The sequence below is a fragment of the Mauremys reevesii genome, linkage group 14 (genome assembly GCF_016161935.1).
Source record: "Mauremys reevesii isolate NIE-2019 linkage group 14, ASM1616193v1, whole genome shotgun sequence".
In the NCBI taxonomy this organism is placed as follows: Eukaryota; Metazoa; Chordata; order Testudines; family Geoemydidae; genus Mauremys; species Mauremys reevesii.
This window is the reverse complement of record NC_052636.1, coordinates 334,136-347,183: the sequence shown is the minus strand read 5'-3', so window position 1 is coordinate 347,183 and position 13,048 is coordinate 334,136. Positions and strand designations below refer to the sequence as shown.

The window sequence follows — 13,048 nt, the reverse complement described above, 5'->3', positions numbered from 1 at the left end:
TCATCTCTGGGTTGGGGTGCCCACCTCGGGAACCTTCACACTCAAGGCCTCTGGTTGCCCCAGGAGCTGACCCTGCATATCAATGTGCAGGAGCTGAGGGCAGTCCGTCTAGCATGCCAGGTGTTTCGGGTCCATCTCCAAGGCCACTGTGTATCTGTGTTCACAGACAACACGACGACCATGTATTACATAAACAAGCAGGGCGGGGCGTGCTACTCCCTACTTCGCCAAGAAGCCACTCACCTGTGGAACTTTTGCATAGCCCACTCAATCGATTTGGTAGCGTCTTTTCTCCCAGGAGTCCAGAACACTCTGGCAGATCGCCTCAGCAGATCCTTCCTGTCTCACGAATGGTCGATCCGTCCTGACATCATCCATTCCATTTTCCGGAGGTGGGGCTTTACCTGCATAGACCTCTTTGCCTCCCGAGAGAACAGGAAATGCCAGGTGTTCTGCTCCTACCAAGGACGCTCCCCAGGCTCCCTCTCAGACGCATTCCTCCTCCCGTGGACAAGGCACCTATTTTATGCCTTTCCGCCGTTTCCCCTTGTTCACAGAGTCCTTCTCAAGCTCCGCAGGGACAGAGCCAACCTGATCCTCATTGCTCCAGCATGGCTGAGGCAGCACTGGTACACCCTGTTGTTCGACCTCTCAGTGGCGGATCCGATTCCCCTGCCACTGTGGCCAGACCTCATAACACAGGACTTCGGCAGGCTTCACCACCCAGACCTGCAGTCCCTTCATCTCACTGCATGGCTCCTGCGTGGTGGAACCAATCCGAGCTCTGCTGCTCTGCTTCGGTACAACAGGTCCTCTTGGGAAGTAGGAAGTCTTCCACCAGGACGACTTATCTCGCCAAGTCGAAGCGTTTCTCGCACTGGTGTGATCAGAATAACTTGGTCCCAGGACAGGTTTCCATCCCTACTATCCTGGATTGTCTCTGGTCTCTCAAAGAGCAGGGCCTGGCGGTCTCTTCTATAAAGGTTAATCTGGCAGCTATTTCCACCTTCCACCCAGGCAAAAGTGGCCGTTCAATTTTCTCTCACCCCATGGTTTCCAGGTTCCTTAAGGGACTGGAACGGTTGTACCCCCAAGTCCATCGCCCAGCCCCCACCTGGGATCTAAACCTGGTGTTGACCAAGCTTATGTGGGCCCCCTTCGAGCCTATGGTCACCTGTTTCCTGCTGTACCTTTCCTGGAAGACGGCCTTCCTCGTCGCTATCACCTCGGCGAGTCTCAGAGCTTCGTGCCTTGACGGCTGATCCCCCTTATACGGTCTTCCATAAGGACAAGGTACACCTGCGGCCACACCCCTCTTTCCTCCCTAAGGTGGTGTCTGCTTTTCATGTCAATCAAGACATCTTCCTCCCAGTTTTTTCCCCAAAGCCGCACTCATCGCGCAGGGAATAACAACTACATACTTTGGATGTCCGTAGGGCTCTCGCCTTTTATATAGAGAGAACAAAACCCTTCCGGCGTTCACCCCAGCTCTTTGTAGCGGTGGCAGACCGTATGTAGGGCATGCTGGTCTCTTCCCAATGGATCTCATCTTGGGTAACATCCTGCATCAGAACGTGCTACAAACTGGCTCACGTTCCCGCTAGCCATCTCACTGCCCATTCTATGTGGGCACAGGCCTCTTCTGCCGCCTTCCTGGCTCATGTCCCCATCCAGGAAATATGTAGGGTGGCTACCTGGTCATTGATTCACACCTTTGCCTCACACTACGCATTGGTCCAACAATCCAGAGACGATGCAGCCTTTGGCTCAGCAGTTTTGCATTCTGCGATGTCTCACTCCGACCCCACCGCCTAGGGAAGGCTTTGGAATCACCTAACTGGAATGGATACGAGCAATCACTCTAAGAAGAAAAGACGCTTACTCACCGTTGTAACTGTTGTTCTTCGAGATGTGTTGCTCATATCCATTCCACACCCGCCCTCCTTCCCCACTGTTGGAGTAGCCAGCAAGAAGGAACTGAGGAGCGGATGGGTCGGCAGGGGTATATATCCGGTGCTATAGCAGCGCCACTCCAGGGGGCGCCCAGCCGACCCACCAAGTGTTGCTAGGGTAAAAATCTTCCGACGAACGTGCACGCGCACACCTAACTGGAATGGATATGAGCAACACATCTCGAAGAAGAACAGTTACAACGGTGAGTAACCGTCCTTTTTTGGGAGCAGGAAGAACTGGGCTCGCAGGCGCAGGGAGCTCTACTGGAGTGAGGGCTAATGGACAGGCACAGGGAAAGGAAACTAAAGCGTTTTCTACAGCAGCATGGCTCAAGGGCATTCGCCAGTATGGACTATATTGTCTTCTTCGCTTCCCTGTGCTAATCTAAGGACTTTCCAATGCTGCGTTTCAGTTGACTAATAAACCCTGCTATGTTTTAAAGTCTGCCCAGTGTCACAGCAAAAACTTGCTCTGTGCATTGACTGAGGAACCGTCACTGAACAGAATTCAGTTCTTAGACTGACGTAGATGCTTTCGTTCCCCACCCAGACGCACCGACACCTTGCAAACTCTGCGGGGTCTCGATCCAAGATCCGCAGGAAAAACCCCACCCCAGGCCACATCCGTTGACCAGAGCAAGCACTGCCCTGAAACTCCCCCCTTTGGTTCAGCTTTCATCTCCCCCTCCACTTCGGGTTCTGGGTCCCTCATCTGCCACTGCGGCACTTGCCACCTCGCTGACAGCACATTCCTATGCCACGTGACCAAGCTCACCGCCAAGTTAAGGACTCGGAAGCATTTTAATAGCGGTTTTGGACCGTCAGTATTGCAGCAGCATCCACAAGAATTTTCAAACTGAACAGGAGTGTCGTTCAGCTGGACCTGCTGGCAGAGCTCACAGGTTGAAGTAGGATTGTTGAAGCCAGAGGCTCAGTTTCAGGTGTTGAAGCTACATGGCCTGTCCTTGTGAAAGAGTGGGACCCCTTAGGGTCTAGTGCACTCAAGGGGCACCTCCCAAGGACGGTTTAAAAGCCAGGGCATTGCAGAGATCCTATGGATCCATGACAGTGCCAGAGGTTCAGCCTTTGGGGAAAAGATATCAAACAAGAAAAGGATCTAAATGCATATTTACCATTGCTTCCTGTCAGTCCTCAGGGGGAATCCCTGATCAGTTCCAGTGTGTATTAAAACCGTCCTCTAAGGCTCACCTCTTGGTTACCAGGTCATGTCAGTTTTGTTACAGGGCTTTCCCTTCACCCTCCCACTTCCCTGGTTCTTGTCACGCAGACAGGAAGCAGCAACAGACCAGAAGTCCGAAGCGCAGACAATGCCATGTTTATTGGGGTTAATTTCCAAGCAATCATATTCCGAAGCCCTTCACACCAGTCGGGCTTATCTCTTAGTCTGTTCCCAGTGCTCTGTTCCCAGCTTTGATGGTGCAAAGCGTTTACCCCGTGTCCCCCTTACCCGCTCTGACACCACAGAGTATTTACCCCGTGTCCCCATTACCAGTTCTGACACCACAGAGCGTTTACCCCGTGTCCCCCTTACCCGCTCTGACACCGTAGAGCATTTTCCCCGTGTCCCCATTACCAGTTCTGACACCGCAGAGCCTTGCCTGTGTCCCTGTTCCCTGTTCCTGTTCACCCTCCTGTTTGACTCAGTTTATATAGTAATACGCTCAGCTACACCTTTGCTTAACCAATCATTGCACTGAAATGTAACTAACCAATCCTAACACACTGAAACATAATTCTCTAACCAATTGTATCCCACTACCCTAATTAACTTACATCTAGCAAAATTAATTATATAGCAGATAGAAACAATTAGAGAATCAGACTGATTAACAATGTAAAAGTGGTGGCCATAAAGATAGAATAATACGGAAATGAGGGTTTCACAACCACAAGCATAAGTAAGTGATTTCTTGCCAGACAGGCTGCTGTCAAACTAAGTTTTCTTTAACCATCTTAAGATCTGTTTCTTTATCTGGTGGTGATGGGTGCTGTCCAAACAGGATCATCTTCCTAACAGCCCAATAGCACCTTATTTCAGTGTGACTGGTTTGGGATGTGAGGATGTGACCCTGCGCTTCCCAGCTTATGGCTGCCCCTGCTGCTTAGCCAAAGGCCTTAGCCTAAGAACAAAGCCTCAGACGGTCACAGTAAGAGAAGGCCCTTACAAATACAGACAGTGATTTTGATTCTTTGTTTTCATACTCCTGTAAGTAGCTAAGAGATAAAAATACACCTAAGTTCTTAAACTATAGGCTTTACAGGCAGGCCTGAATATCTCTATTCTAACAGTGGGGTCTACCCCTTCCCCCATTCTGTGTCTGTCTTGTCTATTCAGATTGTAAATTCTTCAGGGCATGGGCCATCTACTGTTCTCTGTTTGTACTTTGCCTAGCACAATGGGGACCCACTGTTAGTTGGTCCTTAGGCACTAAGGTAATGAATATGATTTATTATAATAACTCTCCTGCCACTTTGAGCCAAGGAAGCTGGCCTTGGGATGTTACTTCTTTAAAATGAGCGGGGGGTTAAAACCATGGACTATTCTTTGTGACAAGTATCCCACAAATTCCACTGACCTCTTTGCCTGCAGTAGGGTTTCCAAATTCCAAACCTGATGTGATCTCGCAGCTGGAACGAGGGGAAGAGCCGTGGGTCCCAGACCTCCAGGGCTCTGAGAAAGAAGTGCTTCCAAGAGCTGCCTTCACAGGTGAGGACTTGGTTAAACCAACTCAACAACTGTGTGGGAATGCAGGAAACATTTGGGATGCCCTACAAAGACCCTGTGAGCTCTCCAAGTTCAGGATTGTTCCCTGCAGATGTGGAATCATTATGGCAGATGTCACTCATGGCTTCCCTCCTATTCTGACTGACAACTAGCAGCAGATCCCTCCCCGATCTCGCTTTCCCCCAAGTGTTCTCGTGAGATGCAGACCAAAACTGATCCCTTCCTCTCTCCTCTGTGGAAGGGTTTGGGGAAAATCAGCACCTGATAGGTTTGATCTCTCCCACACATATTTTGGATTGTTCATTCCTTTTATCATTCCTCTCTCTGAGATTTTCTTTCTTTCCGGCACAGGGAGTGACCAGTGTCTGGATTCTCTCTGTCTCCCATCAGGTGTTGGGATGGTGAGTGAGAATGAGGAGGAGAAACCCCATCAGGAAGATGCTGAGCAAGGAGAACCACATGGAACTTTATCAGGAAGATCCAAAGGGAATGTTTCCGGGAGTTGTGCAGTCCCAGAAAAAACAAAAGCCTGTGAGACCCAGCAGAGGCCAGAGGAAAACTTTAGTAGCCACTCAGACCTTATAACAAGCGACAGAATCAACTTTGAAGAGAGACGCTACATGTGCCATGAGTGCGGGAAAAGCTTCAATCGGAGCTCTGCCCTTATCAGACATCAGAGAATCCACACAGGGGAGACGCCCTACACGTGCTCTGAGTGCGGGAAAAGCTTCAAGCGGAGCTCACACCTTATCACACATCAGAGAATCCACACAGGGGAGACGCCCTACACGTGCTCTGAGTGCGGGAGAAGCTTCAAGCGGAGCTCACACCTTATCACACATCAGAGAATCCACACAGGGGAGACGCCCTACACGTGCGCTGAGTGCGGGAGAAGCTTCAATCAGAGCTCACACCTTATCACACATCAGAGACTCCACACGAGAGAGAACTGTAATAAATCCCTTGACTAGGGCTGGGCAACATTTTAAAAAAATCACATTTCCTAATTCCCACATAGTGATTTTTGCACCATCTTCACCGTGGTCTCTCAGCTCCCCCAGATCAGTTACCTGCTTCTGCCTTTTGCAGCTCACCCTTTTTTGGGGTCCGTCCTGTGATCTTTTCTATCAACTCCTTTCCTTTTGGGCCAGGAATGTTCATCAGCTCCTGGAGGTTTGATCTCAACAAGGTACACTGAGGCAAAAAGTATCTGTGCCTTCCATCCACTAGGGCTGTACATGGCGTCGGCTGCTCAAGTTAATGATCTTGATGTAAAAAGACAATTATAGTTGTAGAACAGATGCCCAGGTGCAGGGGTTGGCATTAGCTTTCTCCTTGACTTGACCTAAACTCCATCACTTTTCCTAGTCTAAACAAACCCTGAGCATTACGGTTATACTGTTCCCCCATTTCAAAGCCATTGTTAGTCATCGAGTTCCCCTTTTGGAAATAAATTGTTTCATTCCCAGTTGCTCTGATGTTGTTTCAAGTTGTGCTGGAGAGCAGATATTTTTGCTACCATTTTTCTCACTTAAAATATATTGAACTATAACAAAGAGCAGGAACAGGGCAGGGATAGGAAAAATTGTCATTTCACCCTCTGTAAAACGGTAAATCAGAGGATTCCCAACGAGAGGCGTACAGCTTTCTGCCCCGGGGCTACAGTGCCATGGTACCAGTGTAGGCACCCTAGTCGATTACAGTGCTGTGATTGGCCTCCGGGAGGTGTCCCACAATCCCTGTTCTCGCCTCTCTGGTCTTTGCTTTGAACTCTACTGCACTCCCTCAGGTGACCAACTATGAACCCCACCCCTTAAATTCCTTGGGAATTTTGAAAGTCCCAGTTCAACAGAGACTAATTATGGTTATAGACCCATCCTGAAATTAGAGCAGGATATTGTAAAGCTTTATCTCATAGTACAGTAACACAATTCAAACCTGTCGGCACAGAGGAGAAAGCACTCCTTCAGTTCACATTTATTGCTACTGATCTCCCTGACAAACTTCCTTTTCTCAGGGCTGCTCCAGGTGTTTTCCCTCTGTTCCCTCCCAGCTGTGGTTACAGGACTGCAGCAGCTCCCCAGGGCCAGCTTTGCTCTTTCACTTACATCCTTCACTTGTTTGGACAGAGCTGTGTCTGCCCCCAGTTTAATTCACATCTGAGAGCTCAGGTACCAACAGATCGTTACAAAGGCTAAATTCCCATCACCATCAGTGGGAGGTTATCCTGGGCTGCCAGGGCTGCAGGATTTAGCCCATGGTCAGTCAAGGTGCTACAGCAGCTGCACTCTTACATTGTGAGTCCTGCAGCTTCATACCAAACTGCTCTGCCATAGTCTGCAGGGGGCCTGACTTGCTGAGAATCTGGCAGAAGAGAGACTCTGGAGTAGAGAAGGAAAATGTCCTCAGCAGTCACAGCCGGCAGGAGCAGGGAAGGTTCGGTTTATTTTTAAACTCCTCTCCCTGCTCAAGCCTTTAATCATTCCTGTGGCTCTTCTCTGAACGCTCTGCAATTTACCAGGGACAACAACCAACCAACCAAACCAGGCTGTTCTGCCCAATGTAACAGTCTATTGCCTTTCAAGGCTGACTATAAATCAGCTCGTTCTATTCACCCAAGAGTTCCACTTTAAGGGCTTTTTGTTTTCTAGTTCCAGTCAAATCCTGTGCAACAGCATCATTGTTAACTCATCATCTGGTCATTTCACATTCACATGTTCAAAAAGTGGGCGGGTCTAAGTCTTTCCTCCCACACCAACATGAAAAAAATCAGTGACAGAAAATGCCCTAAAGCGCCTCTGCTGCCTTGAACAACAGCCTGGGGAAATACATGAGGGGAAGTGCTTTCCTCTCTCCTCCTGACACCGGGTAACTTTTCTGTCTGTCCTTGAGATCCTGCCACAGGGACAGGCTTGAGGATGCAAATGACATGTTAAGGCTTCGTTGGTTTGCACGTTCCTTTACTCCTTCATTAGTGATAAGGGTGCGTGAGCGTGAAATAATCCCACTCTGACTTTCACACTGGAGGCAATTTTCAGGCTCACAATAAAAAAACACAAATTTCTTTCTAACCTGAGCAAGTTGAATCGAGTCGTTGCGAGATGATAAATCCAGAGCCCCAGGCTGACTTTCTGTCATCACATGTTTTTAGAGTAGATCACATTCACTGGGTGGGTCTTCTGCTGGGAAGTGTCTCTCCAGTGGCAGCACCCAGTGCACATTCCCCACTTACAAACTCATCTTCAGTATATCGGCCACTCAACCTAGCGAGGGGGGAGGGTCCCCGTGGTCGGGCTCCAGCCCCTGGATCCCGAGCCTGGCAAGCCCGAGTCAGCCGGCCTGGGCCAGCTGTGGGGTTTAATTGCACTGCAGACATACACGGGTGTCACAATCCCTGCTTCCTCCTCAGGGAATCAAGCCCTTGTCCCCCCCGTGACAGGCAGGGAGAGTCACCACTGTACTCCTGAGGTCGGAACTGACACTGCCCCTGCACAGGGACCCAGGGGAACGGCTCAGGCAGCTCCTTGGCCAGCTGTGGCTGGCAGGAGACCCAGCGAGGCAGGAGCTGCTCTGGGTTCTCTGCAGGGGAGAGTAACTGGGAGAAGGGGGGAGTTTGTCTCTGATTTACAGGGAGCTTTGCCAGAATGGAGCCTGTAGGTCACATGCTGGGGGGCTGTGACGGGCACACAGGCTCCGTGCTCTGGAACAGCTCTGAGTCAAACCCAGGCAGGAGCCTCATCAGTGTGACCCCCCCAGGGGACGCTCTCACTGGGGGAAGCCTCCTTGGCTTCAGCCCCTCCTGGGACTGACCTTGGACCTTTCAGCCCCCCTGTTCCACACCAGGAGCTTCCTGCAGTGAGTCCACCTGAATCAGACACCTGGGAAAGCCTCACCCCTCCCCCATGAAGGGGAGTCCTGCACCCCCAACTTCCACAGTCCCCAGTGACTCTCAGCCAGCGCTGTACAACAGAAGGTTTGTTAGGGGTCTGGGATCCAGCCTGGGAAAGTTCTGTGTTCGCACAGGAAGCAGGAAGATTCAGCAACGTCCATGTTGGGCAGACCCCGAACTCAGAGCCTGGGCTCTCCCCTCGAGTCCCCAACCAGCAGACTCCTTGCTCCCAACAGCCCGACTCAGCCAGGCCCTTTGCCCCTCGTCTGTCCTTTGTTCTGTTTCCCTGGTAACCTGCTCACCTGGCCTCCAGCTCGTTCTTTGTTCTCCGACTCCTCCCGGCCAGCTGGCCTCTTGCAGCAGGTGCGCCCCGGCCATCGGTTGCTAGGAGACAGAATTTGTGGCCATTGTCTGGGCCCAGGCAGCCAGACAGCAGCCACACCTGCCCTTTGGGGGTCTCTGCCAAGATTTAACCCCCTTGTCCCACCACCGAGATCCGTGGTCCCAAAACACTTCAGGGTCATGCCCCCCACCCTGTCCATGCTCCCCCCGAGTCGTGGCTGGGAGTGGGGCCGCAGCTAAGGGGGAAGGGACACAGACAGGGGTAAGGGGGCTGAGGCAGGGGCCAGAGCTGGGGCTGGAGCCAAGAGTGGAGCTGGGTGGCTCCTCCTCCCCACCCCCATGGGGGCTGGCCCGGGCCCAGTTTCATCCCTCTGAATGTTACTCCATCCCCCTGGCAGGGGGCACCCCACATTTTGGACCTTTAACCTAGATAATCGTGCCACAAATAGGGGAAACTGAGGTACACACAAGCTGCAAACAAAACATCCAGAAAATTCCCACTTCGTCACAGGGGTGTCAGTGGGGTCTGAGCTGGGCAGCAGCACAGGAAAGTGGGGAGGTTAAACTGCAAAACATCCCCCTGTGTTCCCACAAAAGCCTCTCGTTTATCCCCTAACCCCTCCCCATGAAAATCTCCACCCCTGCCCTGGCACACAGAGACCCCCTCACTCCAACGCAGATTTTTAACTTTTCTTATTTGTCCTTGGCCTTCCACAAACATTGTTCCCATCAAAATGGTCCAGGGCTTTTACAATGAGAATGAGAAAACAAACTAAATCAAACCCAAAGAAACCGCTATCGACCTCCCCACCACACACACTTTGGGTCTGAATTTTTCCACTTAAATGTTGAGGCAATAAAACTCTCACTGCTCTTGTCCAGAAACAAACCTAAGCCCCCCATGCAGTACCTGGGGCATCTATGTCTGACCCACCAAGGCTTCAGCTCCTTTGGGGAGATTTCCAGCTGCCCAATTCTGCTGCTATTCCAGGGGAGCAATTCCTGGCTCCTGTCAGCATTTATCTCGGCCCCGTTCTGGGCATCACAGGTTTCTCTGGGAAAGGGCAGCGAGTGGTTCTAGGGTCCAGTGATCCTCCTCCAAATCGAGCTAGAACCTGAGACTCCTTCCCCTTCCCCAGGCTGTGGGCGGGGAGGCATTTCACAGAGCTCTCGGAGCTATAGCCCGTGGCTAAGGAGAGAGAAAAAGCCTCCTATCCCCCTCTGGTCTGGGGGCTGGGTTTCCTCCTGAAGCCTCTGCCCCCCACCTAGTGCCTATGGCTCATCCCTGACCCTTGCTGCTGCTCCTTGCTATAGACTGTGAAAGGAGCGGAGGCAGTGCAGGAGCCTTCTGGGGACGCAGATCTGAGGCTTTGGGAGAGACACATTGTCTGAGACATCAGAGCGCTGCAAACCCTGCAGCCACCCCCTCAATCCGGGGCCTGTTCCAGCCCTGAGTCTGGGCTGCCGCGATCCCTCCCCCAGAGCAGGGCGCCCACAGATTACAGCCTGGAAATAGGCGTGTGAGACTAACTCCTGCTTTCCCTGACAGGGCCTCCCCTAGACCAAGTAGCGTCCCAGGCAAGACGTGTCTTCGGAACCCCCCAGCCCCGCTCCATATGTTAAACCATTGAATTCCTTATTTTTAGTGCATTTGTAGCTCACTTCATTATTTTGATGCACAATCTGGATGCATGATTTTCTCTATCATATAAGACAATAAATGTTCATGCTAGGATGTGTAAATCTGTATTTATTCATGCCGTATATAAGCAAATGAAAAAATCATTTCTTCTAAGCATATAGAAACTTTTAATTTTGACAGTAACTGAAATGTACTAACATCTAGAAATGGAGCCCTCACCAGCACAGCGTGGGCCGGTATTAAATAGTGTTACAGTTGGAAACAGACAGTGTTAGGATGTTAACCCCAGGCCCTTTGTTCAAAGGTCACTTCTCTAGCCTTTCCCCCATGAACTGAAGCACAGCATTTGAGAGATCCAGAGACTAGTTGATGACGTTTCCAAGGGCTAAAATAGCAAGCGATGTCCATCTTGCATTGGCCATTGTTGACTGGAGAGATGGTTTATGGAGAATAAACTCCAAGGTGAGAAGCAGCAGCCCAAAAAGCCCTGCTGCAAGTGCTGAAGTAGCTCAGTTGGGAGAGTATTAGACTGAAGCTGTAAAGGTCTCTGGTTCAATCCGAGGCTTCAGCAGACTGTTTCATCCCTCTTGCTGCAGCAGTGGGCTGGAAACACAGCACTGCCTTTACTCAATGCAAGTCCCTCATTTTGGGCTTCACTGCAGGAAAAGGCAGCATTGGCTTCTGCACCCAGTTGGCCCACCGGACCTTTCTTTCTTCTCTTGCTGCTTCTCAGCAAGGGGAAGAAAAAGAAGCTCCCCTTCAAGCTAGAGTCACAAAGGTGATGTAAGGACGACTTCCTGATCCCTGGCTCCTGTCCTCTGCTCTTCCAGCTGACCCATCAGAGAGCTGCTGCCAGTTTCTCCAGGTTCGCCCACCAGTGTGTGCCAGGGTGAGCACCACCAAAGTGCAGGGAATTTGAGGGCGGGGCAGGGCAGTGCACTGTAATGGAGTTTCTGTAGTGTAGTGGTTCTCACATTTGCCTAACCTGCATTAAGCCGGCTAGGCAGAACTGACACCAACTTGTCTGGGATGTTCCCCAGAAGCAGAGCACAAGTTTGAAATATGGGCAGCATAGAACCAATATTCATAATGTCAACTACAAAAATGATACACATCTAGAGATAGCATCATTATAATCAGCCAATCAGAACCTCTCCATAGACCCCCTTACACAATAACCTTTCTACAATATTGGCTGTAAATATAGAACAGTGGTCGCAACGGTGATCTATAAAGTTACAGATTATGTCAATAGCGTCACAGGAGGTGACACGGCATCAGTGAGACTGATACTGGAATACTGCCTCCAGTTTTGGTGTCCTCATTTGAAAAAGATGTTGTGAAATTAGAGTTTGGGGCAGCAAAGAGCCACCAAATGTTCTGAGGGCTGGAGAAAAATGCCTTCTAGTGAGCTATTGAAAGAGCTCAACCTGTTTAGCTTATCAAAAGAAGCTTGAAAGGTGACTTCATTGAAGTGTTGAAGTGCCTTAATGGAGAGAAAAGATTGGATATTAAAGGACTCTTTAAAATAGCAGAGAAAGGAATAACAAGACCAACGGCTGGAAGGTGAAAAGAGACAAATTCATATTACAACTAAGGCACAAATATTCAACAGCGAGGATGATTCACTACAGGAACATGCTACCAGGGAAAGTGGCTGATTCTCCATCTCCTGATGTCATTTAATGAAGACTAGATGCCTTTCTGGAATGTGTTTGCCCCCAAAGTAGCTCTTGTGTTTACAGGAGGCCTGTGATATGCAGGGGGTCAGATTAGATTCTCTAATGGTCTCATCTGGCCATAAACTGGCCATAAACTGAGTGTAGCATTGGGAGCAGCGTCTGATGTTTCCCTGTCTAGCCGGCTTGCTGCCTAGAACGAACGCTCCTGGAGTGGGGTGATCCACAGGGAGTAGCTCAAACCTCCAAAGGGCCTGGCCAGGGGCAGGACATTAGCCCAGCAAGGGAGGGGTGTGGCAGTGACATCACAAAGGCCTTTGGCAGGATCTCAGACTATTGGTCCAAGGTGGTGGGGAGGTGGTGACCTCACAGAGAGATGCTGACATCAGCCAGGCAGGACAGGGGCGAGGGGCCAGGGAAACCTCAGAGACCCCTGTGGCTTTGCTTCAGGAAGTCTCCTTCTCCAGGTCTCTCTCTGAGGACTGAGAGAGTATTCGGGTTCACGGACGTGAGCGCCAGGAGGAACCTCTTTCGATTTTTCTCCTTCCCTTTTAGTGATTTTACTGGAAAACAGCCATCCCTGTTTAGAAGGTAAGAGCCTCCTGGAGGTTTGAAACCTGTTCAGTCTGATCCAGCTGGTGACAGTTGAATTCTAGGCATGGAAAACACGAGCTTAAGGAGGCAGAATTTTATTGCGCACCTGGGATTTTGTCCCTTAGAATCACTGGGGACATTAGGGTTTGTCCTTTTTGTTTCACCTTTTCCTCCTTCCCTCCCTCCCTCCTTTCTCTTTGTGTC

At 50.5% G+C, this 13,048-nt stretch overlaps 1 protein-coding gene across 1 annotated transcript in view; it reads left to right on the top strand.

The window, feature by feature from the left end:
• LOC120381809 (zinc finger protein 850-like) overlaps positions 1-13,048 on the top strand; it is a 288,805-nt gene that overhangs the window by 161,397 nt on the left and 114,360 nt on the right. The window contains exon 4 of the mRNA XM_039499943.1: positions 5,378-5,649. Coding sequence (XP_039355877.1) covers positions 5,378-5,649 — 272 coding nt within the window. The remainder of the gene's footprint in view (positions 1-5,377; positions 5,650-13,048) is intronic.